At 41.3% G+C, this 14,928-nt stretch overlaps 1 protein-coding gene across 1 annotated transcript in view; it reads right to left on the minus strand.

Annotated features, from left to right (window-relative positions):
• Positions 1 to 10,085, minus strand: part of Heatr1 (HEAT repeat containing 1) — a 47,400-nt gene extending 37,315 nt beyond the window's left edge. The window contains exons 1-9 of the mRNA XM_028859704.2: positions 9,963 to 10,085; positions 9,505 to 9,678; positions 8,795 to 9,011; positions 5,738 to 5,879; positions 3,886 to 3,987; positions 3,394 to 3,534; positions 2,068 to 2,279; positions 1,811 to 1,944; positions 268 to 370 (exon numbers count right to left, since the gene is read on the minus strand). Coding sequence (XP_028715537.1) covers positions 268 to 370; positions 1,811 to 1,944; positions 2,068 to 2,279; positions 3,394 to 3,534; positions 3,886 to 3,987; positions 5,738 to 5,879; positions 8,795 to 9,011; positions 9,505 to 9,646 — 1,193 coding nt within the window. The 5' untranslated portion in view covers positions 9,647 to 9,678; positions 9,963 to 10,085. The remainder of the gene's footprint in view (positions 1 to 267; positions 371 to 1,810; positions 1,945 to 2,067; positions 2,280 to 3,393; positions 3,535 to 3,885; positions 3,988 to 5,737; positions 5,880 to 8,794; positions 9,012 to 9,504; positions 9,679 to 9,962) is intronic.
• Positions 10,086 to 14,928: the final 4,843 nt, after the last annotated feature.

A 14,928-nucleotide genomic window follows, 5' to 3' on the forward strand; every position in this document is an offset into this window, starting at 1 on the left:
TCCATTTATTAACAGAAAAATTTAAACACCCGTAAACACAACTCAAATTTAGCTGGACTATTACATTTTCATTTTCTTCTATAAGCATTAACGGCAATCAAGAAAATTTTACTTTTGCATTTTATGCTGTCAGTTGATAGATTCCACAACCATAATTAGTGAAATTATATAGACAGTGCAAGCAAAATACATCATAAAGCTAATGATGAATCCCAAAATGAATAGTCAAAAATATGCAAATCAGAAGCATGTTAGAAACAACCTTACCTAGCAAGCAGGTGATCTAAGTTGTTCGTCAGTGGTATTTTTGTAAGAATCGCTTCTAAGTGTTTCTTGTAGATCTGACCATCAATCCCTTCAGTTTCTTCTCCTTAATATGTAAACAGATGAAAACTGAGTTAGGGGTATTCTTTTTGGCATGCTGATGATTAAATTTACTTATAGTAGAAAACTTTTCTAGTAATAACTTAAAAACATATATACTAATAGCTCTAGCTTTTTACCAATTATCTACTAAAAAAATTATTTGTTTATTTATGTCTACGACTGTGTGCCTGCATTGAGCTTATGTGTACCAGATACATGCAGGTGCCTGTTGAGGTGAGAGGGAGTCATCAGATCCCTGGAACTGAAATCACAGACAGCTATGAACTGTCCAGTGTGGGTGCTGGGTACTTAACCTGAGTCCTATGCAAGGGCAAGGGCAGTATGCACTCTTAATGCTGAGTCAGCTCCCCAGCCTCTTTTTACCGATATTCAAATGCATATTTTATCTATTGAGTAACTTACAGTTTTCACACCATTTTTGTGTGCAAGTACTCTCATTTGCCCTTCACCTGAAATCCTCCAAGCTTTCAATAAGCATGATCACGATACAGATATCAAGAGTAAAACAGAAGTGCAAATAACACATTGTTTCTCCAGATCACACTAAAAGTTAGTGAAGCTGGCTATAACCTAGATCTCTGAAAGCAGCCTAAGCTTTCACGTCAGTGCCTCCTGACTAAACCAAGGCTGCCACCTTCTAGACTTTACTGAAATGAAAGATTTAAGTCAAGATTTGGCTGTGCAAACCTTTTTTTACATCAGACTCAACATAATTTTAGAGATGCCTTTCTTTTCTTTCTTTCTTTTCTTTTCTTTTTTTTTTTTTTTTTTTTGGTTATTCGAGACAGGGTTTCTCTGTGTAGCTTTGCGCCTTTCCTGGAACTCGCTCTGTAGACCAGGCTGGCCTCGAACTCACAGAGATCCACCTGCCCCTGCCTTTGAGTGCTGGGATTAAAGGTGTGTGCCACCACCGCCCGGCGAGATGCTTTTCTTAATATTCATCAGCCTTAACATAATTTAGAGATGATTTTGTCAGTGTTCTCTAAGAAGCCATAGAACCAAATATTTACTTTCTTTTCTGTTTATTGAGGCAAAGAGAAATAATGCAAATTATCATTTCCTTTCATAATTTGGATTTTTATGTATGAAATCTTGGCTTACTTTCTGGCAGCTGGATACTTACTGTAAATGAAACACTGGAGATCGTTAAATAGCTAGATGGAAAGCAAAGGTCTACTTGGCCAAATCCTTTCACTCCTCCAGAGCCTATTTAAATAACAGAATCCTGAGAAATTTCTCAGGATGACAGTCCTCCCTTCTGTGGACCTGCCCAACCCTAAAGATTTTCACCTAACTGGCCAGTTACATAGAAACAACTGGACAGAAGACATTTTCAATAGTTTACAGCTATCAACCAGTGTCTGTCCTATCTGAAGATAGCTGGAACTGAGGAGGCTTTGGGGTCCAAACGGAAGCCACACACCTGCAATGTGCTGAACCACAGAGGCGACCAGATGGGGAAGCATGTAGCGCAGAAGAGGACTGACGTCGTAGCTTTCCGAGATCCCATGAAGCAGCGCTATAAGGTCTGGAACAGCACACAAGTGAGGAAATGGCCTGGAAATGGCAAGCATACATGATATCGACAAATTAGATAAGCAGCAATTTAAAAAGCAGTGCATCTTACCAAAAATTATTCAAAACAACTTCCCTGGCCTCCGACTATAAAACAGTACATACTTTTTCCCAAGGGCTTCTGGCTTCTGTCGCTGTAAGAGAATTATCAGGCAACCTAATCCGTCCTTGACTTGAGAAGGAACCTTGGTCAATGTTCTGATGAGCTGGGATGCCAGTGAGTTCACAAAGGTATCTTCCATCGTTACTTTCACAGAAATCTGACAGATTATCATGTATGTGGCAGCTCTATAATCTGGTAAGGATGATTTCAACCCCTAAATATTTTTAAAATATAAGGAAAATGACAAAATATAGAATTATGTTCTTCTATTTAACATGCTACTTAAGTACAGCAAATTAGAAATGTTAATGTTTGCCCTGATTTAAATGTTAAACATAGTAAATACACATACTAAAACATCACATGGTACACCACAGTTATGTACAATTCTTATGTTTCCATGTATAAGACAAAAAACAAATTTTAAGCCAGCTGTCACAGCACTCAAGAGGCTGAGGCAGGATGAACATGAGTTCAAAACCAGTGTGGTCCACACAGCAAAAGGCTCTCTCTCAAAACAAAACAAAACAAAAAAAACCCCTAAGGTCGGCAAGATGGCTCATTGGGTTTAGGTACTTGGTTGGTATCATGCCTGACGACCTGATCTTCGGGGCACACATGGTAGAAGAAAAAACAGGCTCACACAGCTGTCCTCTTACACATAAGCAAAATGTAATTTTAAAAATACCTAATGAATAAATAAATACGTTTTAGGTTAAAAAAGACCGATAAAACCTAATGTACACTGACAGCCAATGACTCTTAAGAACTGGAGAATCAAGTTGTTCACTTCCTTTCCTATGTGGACACAGAGATGAGAAATATCTATATATAGGATAAGAAGGGACGACGACCTTCAGAAAGGCCTCCTAACTCAGACATCCACTACACATCCCAACAAGAGGCAACAAGCTCTGCTTGACCTGTAAGCTCATGTCTCTGGAAGGAAGACATCCATCTTAGCACTCATGGGAGTAAAACTGTATTGTACTGCAGAAGTGCAAGCAGAACTCTGTCAGGGGTCTAGGAGGTGGCAGGTGGGAAAGACACCAGGGCTAAGAGGACAGGGAAGAGAGCCTGTGCTCCAAGGGCAGGCTCTTCTCTTTCCCCTAAGACAAAAATATGACTAAGAAAATAGACCTAGGACACAGAAAGAAAGCCAACATTTATTATTAGATACCCATTTAATAACTGAAAAGTCTTTCTTAACTTTCTTTGAATCTTATCAACCATTCAAAATAAACTATCAATTTAAAAACACATATATCCCCATGAAATTTTCAAAAGCAAGCAAATTCCTTTATGTACAAATGATTTACTTGACTAACCTTTTGGATGTATGGAAACAGTTTGGCAACAACGTTGTCTGATAGGTTCTCAGCAGCCACTAGAGCAGACACAATGGTGGAGGCGTAGAAGGCCAGGAGCACTCTCAACTGAGCTGAGCTTCCCGGATACTCAGCGAACGCCTGAAACAGCGAACACAACACACAGGCAGGCTCCTTTGAAGCGCTCTGGCTCTTTAAGCATCATAATATTCAACGCTAAGTAAGGATGACGTCCCTGACAAGGTTCCTGACGTTTTTAGATAGTTTCTATTTAATAATCCCTGTAGCTGGAATTTGACAAGCAACAGACTAATTTATTTTTACAAAAAATGTCTTTTGGTGAAAAGACTGATTCTCCACCTGCTCATGCACCCAAAGAGCAGACCATTCAATGTAGGAAAAGTCTTCCAAGTTTCACTGAATATGTTTCCTCTCTCAGAGCAAGCAATCATTTTATGAGTCCACACACTCAACAACACACTCATGGCTCACCTTCACAGATTTAGTCACCAGACTGCAAATAAAATCCATGAATCCAAGGTCTTTGTAGCAATGGGTGACCAAAGTTCCTCTAGCCAAGGGCACTCCAGATTGCTGTTATTGACAACGAGAACAAGTTATGAGAAACAACTGCCAACTGACCGTGACCCCAATTCCCTATCTAGTAACATCTATATATTGCGGCAAGTCATCAAAACAGACACAATCCCTCCTTATAACTGGTGCTGATGAGATTAACACATAAATTCTTAGAAACTCTAGAGACTCTAAAGAACGGGTAACAGTAAATGGAAAAGAATTCAGTACAAAACACTCATAATATGCCACTTAAGTGTATATTTAATCTCAATTCTCTAGACCTTAATCATTCTACTAGTAGGATTTGGTTTTTGAGTCAACATGACATTGCTCTGTCTCTGCCTCACAATATCCTAATAGCAGAAACAGATCCAGACCCTGGCCAACCTGTACTGCTATTCCCACTAACTGCTACTGTACATGGTCTGTAACTGAACACTAACAAAACAATTCAGTGAAGACTGCAAGTAACCCTTGATGGGAGAGTGAGGTTTGATACCTGGAAAGAGTTTCTAGATCGTGGTGAGATCTGTGGAAGACCAGGAGGAGAAATGGTCTTCATGTTTTCAGCAGCATGAATGCTGGGAAAGGCAGCTTGAGCAGCAGCTTTAGCACAGACTAGACTCTTTGAACTCCACTTAGCCTGACTAATTTACATCCAGATTCTGAAATTTTCTTTTGACTTCCAAACTGGGGAGTCCTTCCTTCTAGGTTCTTCTGATTGCTAACTTCACAACCACCTGTCGTTAGCTCCTGGCACAGGCCCATGGTCTGTTGGTCTATTTCTATCCTCATCAGCTTTTCTCCCAGCCCTACCAGCACGCTCATGTGCAGTAAAGTTCCTGCCTATGACATACACCTACTTCCTTCTAGTCTCTATTTCGGGCAGACCTTACTAGGTCCTTCTTCTAGGGTAATATCCTTTCATTCCAAATATCTTATTCAATTTTTAACGATTTCCTGATGCTCTTCAAGTTATCCTTATCCTTTTAATTCGTGTATGTATTTTAAGAGTTCCATACCCTCCATCTTTCTTTGGTACCAAAATTACAAATGCAAAGTAGCATTGTACAGTGCAAAGAATAGGGTTCATATAGCTACTGTGCCCACTTTAGTTATAGGAACTCTAGCAAGTAGCTTCAATTTTCTGAGTCTGTCCCCACCTCTATAAAGAATTTATGAGGCTCTAAGACAGTGTGATGTAAAATGTCTAGTTTAATGGCAGGTACTAAATAAATACTAGATGTCATTAATTAGAGTTTCAGTAGAAAGCTAGGAAACAAATGGTATAGATAATAGTAGACTAATCCCAGAATCATTAAGGGCTTTACTTTTCCCAAATTAAATTAAATTGAATTGAATCCAAAACTCCCCATTCTTTCCCTCTTGTTCCTTCTGATTGCTAGCTTCACCCCCATCTGTCATTAGCTCCTGGTGCAATCAGATCTGTGACTCTGAGGTCAGTCTGATCTACATGGTGAGTTTTAGGCCAGGCAGGGCTACACAGAGAGAACTTTCTCAAAATAAGAAAGTTCAAAACCAGCTTGGGCTATACAGTGAGACTCTACCCCCAAAACAAAACTAGCCAAGTAACTACAGAGAAAGGGGATGGATCTCTGTGAGATAAGGACAGCCAGGGCTTTACAGTGAGACCCTGTCTCAACAAAACAAATTAACAACAAAAAAGCAAAAACAAAACAAAAAATCTTTATCACGATTTATAATAATTATATACATGAATGAATATGGTATTTAACAATCTTACCTTAACAGGAGACAGCCAAAACCATTTGTGTTTTGGATTACTAATTTTTAGAAGCTGTATCACCCTCACAAATACCCGTGTCTCATGGTATGGCAGAACACAAGCAATGAGACTATCGGGATTGTAAAGATGGATGTGGAACCTAGGAAAAATATGAAACAATTAAAATCAACACAAAATACAAAGTTCACAAGTACTTGCTTTTGTTCTTTCTTTTTTTTTTTTTTGACATTCCCACTGTGTAGCCCTGCCTGGCATGAACTTGCTATGCAGACCAAACAAGGATGGCCTTGTCTACAGAGAAACTCACAGAGATCCCTGCCTGTGCTTCCCAAGAGTGCATCACCATGCCTGGCAGGCACATGTTTCTAAAAGGTCCAGATCCTGTCTCAATGAAGTACAAAGACCTAGAATGAGTATCAATCTCAACAAGATAAATAGTACTTAGATAATAAACCCTCTATTTTGCATTCAAGTTTGATTCAACATGGTTCAATCAATTATGAGGCAATAACATTTTAAATATTTAGTATCAAAATTTATACCCTATTCACTTTCAATTCAATGAAAATGTGTGATCATCATCATCAAACCACAGAAAACTAACTGGCTAACAAGACAACAATTGCTGGGCTTATGTGTGTTCCAGTCACCTTCTACAACTTTCCTAACCACCATACTTCAAATAATAATAATAATAATAATTTTGATTGTTTTTTCTAGACAAGGTTTCTCTGTGTAGCCCTGGTTGTTCTAGAACTCACTTTGTAAACCAGGATGGCCTTGAACTCAAGAGATCTGCTTGTCTCTGCCTCCCAAGTGCTGGGACTAAAGGCATGTGCCACCACATCCCGTGAAAACCAAAAGATAATAAAATCACATTAATTTCTTCATAGAAAAAAAATGACAACCACACACAATTTAAACCAGCTGTTTGTCAGTCCTTGTATGCTAAGAATGTTAAGAAGCATTCATTTTTTTCTGTCAGGTTCATTGAACCTTTCCCAACCTATATAATCCAGCTCTCTTCTAGTGCTTTGCCTGATTCTAAGTGAGACTGCTCATATCTGTCTAAGCTGTTCTGTTCTTTCACATGTACTTTAAAAAAAAATGTATTATATGTAGTGCCCACATGAGCCTGTGCACCACATGCATACACTTGCCCACAAAGATCAGAGGGCACCGGATCCCCTGGAACTGGAGTTAGAGGTAGCTGTAAGTTGTTGTTTTACCTCTGGCACAGTGGCTGCGCCTTAATCTCCTACTATTTCAGCCAGTAACTACAGCTCCGAAGTTACCAGCCTGCTTCTCTAGCAGCAGCCTGGCCACTCAGGCAGCAGCTTGGTGGGAATCCTGTTCCTGAAGGCACGGGCTCTGTCGCTGTTGCTAAAGGTAGCTTTAACTAGATCTCTATCATTCTATTTATAAATAAGACTCAGAATTCGGAGGCTGGGGTGGAAACCTGCTAGTTCAGAGGCTGGGTCACAATTAGCTAACTTTGCTTCCTTGCTGGAGTCTCTGAAAGAGCCGCGCTTCCACTTCACCAGACCAGAAAAGCTGTGCCACTCCAAACCCCACCCTATTTCCTGTGTCTCTCTCTCCTGGATGCCCTCTGAGGTTCTATGATTGCTTTCTGTCAACTAGTTGCTTATGCAGCCTTCTGACCCAAGGTTAATTTTATTTAATTAATGCAATGTAAACTTGGGGTTCACAGTGTGATCGAATATCCCCCAACAAAGTGGCCCCTAATATGAGTGCTGAGAATCCAACCTAAGCCCTCTTTGATGACAGTGAACACTCTTCACCACTGAGCCCTTTCCTTAGCTCCTACAAGTACTCTTGCCTCCTATTAATTTTATACAGGCTTTATTTAATATTAATCAAGACACTACTTGCATGGAACTTTCTCAACAAATCCTGGCACAGTTACCTCTCTAAATCTTGTATGAACTTTTATTAAGGTATTTATTTAAAGAGAGTCACCAAGGACAACTTACAGGTATTTTTATCACACTTAACGTTTGCTGAATGAAAGGTACATGAACGGAGGGGTGGGGGGGCTAGAGCAGAGGCTCAGCCATTTAGAGGACTTGCTGCCCTTGCAGATGTCAAAATTTGGTTCCTAGCATCCACACAGTACAGTATAGGGTCTGGTTATGTACATGCTTACTACACATCACTAATACTACTTGATTTGGATTGATATTTTAAAGAATAGTCTTAACCTCTAGTGTGGTAAGAAAGAATTTAATAGTTTTGTCCTTGTGAATGAATCTGCAATGGCAAAGTACATTGCTCCTTAGAACTAATGAAGTTAAGTCTGGTCTCATAGCACACACCTATAACCACAGTACTGAGGTAGGAGCAAGAGTTCAAAGCCTTGCCAGGCGGTGGTGGCATACACCTTTACCCAGGGATCTCTGTGAGTTCGAGGCCCGCCTGATCTACAGAGTGAGATCCAGGACAGGCACCAAAACTACACAGAGAAACCCTGTCTCAAAAAATTAAAAAAAAAAGAGAGAGAGAGAGAGCGCGAGAGAGTTCAAAGCCTTAATCTCAGGACTTGGGAGGCAAAGGCAAGCAGATTCATGAGTTTGAAGTCAACCTCAACCTGATTTACATAGTGAGTTCCAGGCCAGCCAGGACCACATAGAAAGACACATTCTGAAAAAAGAAAGAAAGGAAGTAATTTAGTTAAAAAGCAGCTCAAGCTGTATAATGAGACCTTACCCTAAAACAAAACTAGACAAGAGTGATGACATATGCCTTTAATCCCAGCTTTGGGGAGGAAAGGGCATATGTCTGTGAGTTTAATGTCAGCCAGAGATACACAGTGAGACCCTGTCTCAAAAAACAAACAAACACCACAAAACCCAAAAAAAACTAAACATACTAAATAGGTCATTTTACTCAGGATCTGCATGTTTAACAAAAGAGTATGCTGCTCACTTCACATTCTAGACATCATATTAATCTAAGTCAGCTACAGCTAACAACACAGCTTTAACAAGTGTTCGAAACTATTTAAGTCTGTAAAGGATTACCATGGTTAGCTACCTGTGAATCAACCATTCCAGACACTTCTGGGCTGGCTTAAGCAGGAAATAAGGAGACAGATGAATGAGGAACAACGAAATGTTTTCATCCAGCTGTTTGTTCACTGCTTTGGTCTGAACGCTGCGCTCCAAGGTTTTTGCTAGCTGGCTGAACAACGGTGCTTCAAACTGTTCAAAGGCAGGGTCAATTCCAAGAAGTTCCTCCAGGCCAGTGCATCCTAGAAGAAGAGTCACCTGTAACTTCTTTGTAAGCAAACTCAACAGATATTCTTCTACAGTTTTCCTTACCCCTAAGTCCAAGAACTCTGTTAGAATGTGCAATGCACTCTCAAACGTTGCTTTTAGGTTTTATGTACAGGATAAACCGATCTCACTCACTAGAAGAGAAAGTACTTCATGCCAAGAACTACATCCCGAGCCCTCTTTTTAATCCTTAGTATAACCACACTCAGTTCTGGAACTCTCCCACACCTCTGTCATTGTCTCTGTCTCCTTACTTTCCTTCCTTTTTACATATTAGTTGCTTTGTGAAATTTAAGATACCACTATTTATAAATACATTCAAGCATCTAGCAAGATTGCTTTTTCCCCCCCTTAACAAGACAAAGTTAGAAAGTGCTCGGGAAGCGAACAGCGTAGAAGACAAGAAAACACAGGAAAAGCCCCCGATACCATTGCTCCAGGAGCTTTGCTAAATGAAAGGGGGCTCACCGATGGCAAAGGCGGTGTCCCTGTCGATGGTGGCCGCTTCCTTGGGGTCAAACAACAGAGAGGCAACTTCATGTCTAGACAGGAGGCTGGGATCAGTTTGAGGGAGGGCGAGTCGCTGGAGTTGCTGGGCTAAGGACGTCATCTTGCAAGGGAGCGGATGTCTCAAAACACGGGCTAAGAACAAACATCGTGGTAAGTTTTTTCCCGAAACTTCCAGCGGCATAACTTGGTACATAGGCCTCGTGTGCCGGCAACACCGCGCTCAGTACGCTCGAGGACACAGACACCCGCTGCCCAAGGCACTCCAGAACCCGCGAAACTCAATCCCCACGGTAACAGCATTCACTCTACCTCGGCAACACAGGCTTTCCCCAACCCGGGGACCACGGCTGCAAGGCCCACCCTGGCTACCCGTCCCAAGCCGCGGCTGCTCATGGCCGCACCGTGCTCCGCCTCACCCTGAACTCGGAGTAACAGCAGGATTCGACAACCAACACTCTTCAGAACAGCTCCCACATGGTGCCGGCTCTATCCCGGAACTTTAAAGCACTCTTCATAGGAACTTCCGGTTTCGCCCTACGGCAAGAGAAGAGGGACATGTTTATAGGAAATGCGATACGGCGACCCCGCCTCCCTGACACTAAGCCAACCTCGTGCGGGTTATAAAATTCCCCACCTACTTCCCCCTCCAAAAGCCTGATCCTCAAAGCCCCTCCCTCGGCCTCCGCACCTCTTTCCAAGACCCCACCTCTATCCACGCTCCTCGCTGTCTTTTACTAAGCCACGCCCACAATCCCTACCCCTTCAAGGCCTTTCTTTCCCCAAAACTCCGCCTATAAGGCCCGCCCCTTTCGGAGCCCCGCCCCCCGCAAACTATAGTTTGCTGCTCTGGGTTCCTGCTGTCTCTGCAAGTGTTGTGTGCCCTTCGGCTAAGGTCTGGGACTCAGTCTCTGCTCCACCTTTTGGAGCTTTTACCTTTATGTAGCAGGGATGGGTCTTTCACGAGATATTTAACCAGCCAGCTAGGAGCTGAGGTTGAAAGCCGCGTTGAGGCGTACAGATGTCTGCACCACGCCTCCTCCTCCTCTGTAGGAACCTCCTCTAATTCTGAGTTTGTCACATGCTATGCAAGACAGGGACAAACCTGAGATGAGCGGTTGACCCCAGTGCAATCTGCTTGATTTGTAAATACTGAACACTCGCCGCGCTCAGCTAGTGAACACTTTATCACTTTTGCTTTGTCTGCATTCCTAGGGGGTGGTATTTTTTTCTTATTTTTTCTTTTTTTACTATTTAAAATATGACTTTTTTGGGGGGTAGGGGTGTGTTCGAGACAGGGTTTCTCTGTGTAGCCCGTGTCCTGGAACTCGCTCTGTAGAACAGGCTAGTCTCGAACTCAGAGATCCGCCTGCCTCTGCCCCCATCCCATCCCACCCCCAGAGTGCTGGCATTAAAGACATGCGCTGCCACTGCCCAGCTTGAAAAAAAACTATTTTCAGTTAAAAAACTAAAATGTCATCGGGCAATGTGAAGGGACAGTTCAATGGGGGAATAGCTTCTGTGTGTGTGTGTGGGGGGGGGTGTCCTTCCTCTCTCAGTGCTGGGAGCCATCTGGCCCAGACCTGTGCCTCCCTTCCCCCTGGCTCTTAGTATCTTTTCACCTCCTTTTCTCAGGGTTCCCTGAGGGAGGGATTACATAGAGACATCCCATTTAGTACTGAGTCCTTGAGGTCTCTCACTCTCTACACATTATCCAGCTATGGGTCTCTGTAGTCTCTTCAGGAGGCAGTTTCTCTGATGATGGCTGAGCAAGAACACTGACCTATGAGTATAGCAGAATGCCTTTAGGAGCATTTTATTGATCTAGCTATATCTATGTATTTATGTGTATATGTATAATATATATTAAGATGTAATATGAATGTAACATAGAAGTCTGTATATTATATATTATACTTATACATATGAACAATAGTATATATATACTATAGGAACAATAGCATATATATGAACAATAGTAGTTGGTTTTCTCCTAGTTCCCAGGCCTATCTAGTCTCAGGTTCTTGGCCACCTGAGCAGTGTCAGCCATGGGATCCATCTCATTTTCTTTATTTCACTTGTCCATTGGCAGACATCGAGTCTGTTTTCAATTTCTGGCTCTTATGAATAGAGCAGCAATGAATGTGATTGAGCAAGTGTCTCTGTAGTAGGATGTAGACTCCTTTGTGTATATGCCCAAACCTTACTTAGGGTTTCTATTGCTGTGAAGAGACACCATGACCACGGCAACTTTTATAAAGGAAAACATTGAACTGGGGATAGCTTACAGCTCAGAGGTTTAATCCATTATCGTCATAGCAGGAAGCAAGGCAGCATGCAGATAGACATGGTGCTGGAGAGGTAGCTGAGTGTTCCACATCTGGATCCACAGGGAGGAGAAAATGTCAGTGACGCACTGGGTGTAGCTTGAGCATCTGAGACCCCAAAGCCCACCCCCACTTTCTCCACCAAGGCTACACCTACTCCAACGAGGCCACACTTTCTAATAGTGCCACTCCTATGAGCCTGTGGGGGCCATATTTTTTTCAAACCATCACTAGTGGTGCAGCTGGATCTTGAGATAGATCTATTCCCAGCTTCCTGGAGAACTTGTCACACTGATTTCATAGTGACTGTACAAGTTTGCACTCCCACCAGCAATGGATTAATGTCCCCCTCACTTCATTCACATCCTTGTCAGCCTGAGCTGCCATTTGTTTTATTGATCTAGGTCATTCTGATGGATGTAAGATAAAATCTCAAAGTAGTTTGGATTTGCATTTCCCTGATGGCTAAGGATGTTGAACATCTCTTTGAGTGCTTCTCGGCCATTTATGTTTCCACTTTTGAGAATTCTCTCTTTAGATCTATACTCCATTTTTTATTGGGTTGTTTTCTTGATTTCGAGTTTTTAGTTCTTTATATATTTTAGATATTAGTGATCTATCAGATGTGTAGTTGGTAAAAATCTTTTTCCATTTTATAGCCTCCCACTTTGTCCAATTGATGGTATCCTTTGACATACTTTTGAGTTTCATGAGGTCTCATTGTTTTTCTTAGTGCCTGTGCTATCTGTGTTCTGTTCAGAAAGTCTTTTCCTGTGTCAATGAGTTCAAGACTACTCCCTACCATCTCTTCTATCTGGTTCAGTATTTCTGACTTTATACTGAGGTCTACAACCCTTTAGAGTTGAGTTTTGTACCAAGTGATAAATATGGATCTATTTGCATTCTTCTACATTCAGTCATCTAGTTCAACTAGCACCATTTATTGAAGATGCTCTTTATTTCCAGTGTGTATTTCTGGCTTCTTTGCCAAAACCCAGGTGTCCATAGGTGTGTGGATATATATCTGAGTCTTCAGTTCAATTCCATTGATCAATGCATCTGCTTTGTGTGCCAATACCATGCTGTTTTATTACTTTGGCTCTGTAGTATAATTTGAGGTTAGGGATGGTGAGACCTCCAGCAGTTCTTTTTTTATTTAGGAGTATTTTAGCTATCATGGGGTTTTGGTGTTTCCACATGAAGCTGAAAATAGCCCTTTCAAGTTCTGGGAAGAATTGTGTTGGAATTTTGATGGAGATTGCATTGAGTCTGTAGATTACTTTTGGTAGGATGGCCCTTTTTACTATGTTAATCCTACCGATCCATGAGGATGGGAGATTTTTCCATCTTCTGATATCTTCTTCAATTTCTTTCTTCCGTGTCTTAAAGTTTTTATTATACAAGTCTTTCACTTAATTGGTTAGAGTTACTCTGAGATATTATGTTTTTGAGGCTATTGTGAAAGGTATTGTTTACCTGATTTCTTTCTCAGTTCATTTGGCATTTGTATATAGGAAAGCTATTGATTTTTGTATATTAATTTTGTATCCTGCTCCTTTGCTGAAGGTATTTATTAGCTATAGGAGTTTTCTGGTAAGATCTTTAAGGTCTCTTATGTATACTATCATGTCATCTGCAAATAAAGATACTTTGACTTCTCCCCTTCCTATTTGTATGCTCTTGATCTCCTTCAGTTGTCTTATTGCTGTAGCTAAGACTTCAAGTGCTATATTGAATAGATACGGAGAGAGTGGACAGTCTTGTCTTGTTCCTGATTTTAGTGGAATTGCTTTGAGTTTCTCTCCATTTAAGTTGATATTGGCTGTGGGCTTGGTGTAAACTGCTTTTATTATGTTGGGTTACATTTGTTGTATATTATTGTGTATTATATGTGTTGAAGCATCCCTGCATCTTTGGGAGGAAGCCTGCTTGATTATGGTGTTCTTACATTAATTTGCCTACTTGATTCCCTGGCATGGCCAGCTAGTTTCCAGGGAGATGGTGACTTGGGTCAGACAAAGGGGTTGTCGAGGGGAGGGTAAAGAAGGCTGCAGAAGAAGTACACAGTACCCTGGGAATCATAGTTTTCTTTTAAGCCGTTCCTGGGTTAGAGAATTGGCTCAGTTGGTAAAAGCACTTGCTGCTAAGCCTGCCGACTTTAGTTCAATCCCTGGGATCCACGTGGTGGAAGGAAAGAACCAATTCTCACAAGTTCTCTGACCTCTGTATGGCCACGCACACACACATAAATAGTAAATTTCTAAAAAACAAAGCCTAGCTGAGGCACAATTTACAAACAAAAATGCACCCATTTCAGTGAAACTGTTTGGTAACTTTAACAAATGGACATGCGGGTGTGACTGTGTCCCCAGTCCAAACAGAAAGTCAGCAACCCTAAAATATTTCCCTGCAGCCTCTGTGATGATGTCAACACATCCTAGCCCCAGGGGTACCAGGTCACCATACAGCAAAGCTGCGTATGTTGGACACTGTGGACCAGACAGACGAGGCTGGATGCTCTGCCTGTCTTTCTGGAGGCGTTCATTTCTCTCCAGAGATGGGACTCGTAGATACAACAGTGTCAGGTTTTCTGCACCCCTCTCTGACTGGAAATGAGGGCAACCCAGCTGCCCTTTGGAAGGATGCTTGGCAAAATTCCTGCATTTCTCTTCTTTTGATTAACATAATTTTTCACTGTTGTTTTAACACTGTTTAAAGTAAAAAATAAAAAAAGTCTCATGTATTTCTGCAGACATTTAATAATCTTCGTCTACGTGAGGTATTCATTGCCTTGCAGAAAACAACAAGAAAGTGCTGGCAAGGTCTGTTTCTTCCTTCCAGAATCCTTCAAAAATTATTCTTCTTTCCTGAGTATCCCAGAAAACTGACCTTTCTAAAAGCAATTAGCTTTGAATATTTAGTAAAGAATAAAGTCAGTCTTATTTTAATCCATAAGATATTTTAGCTTTGAATATTTTGTGGAAGAATTCTCTTCTCTTACATATAAATAGTCATATATTTTGCATAAGCCATATGTACATGTGCTTTTTTTAAGGAG

Source organism: Peromyscus leucopus, chromosome 5, assembly GCF_004664715.2.
Source record: "Peromyscus leucopus breed LL Stock chromosome 5, UCI_PerLeu_2.1, whole genome shotgun sequence".
NCBI lineage: Eukaryota > Metazoa > Chordata > Mammalia > Rodentia > Cricetidae > Peromyscus > Peromyscus leucopus.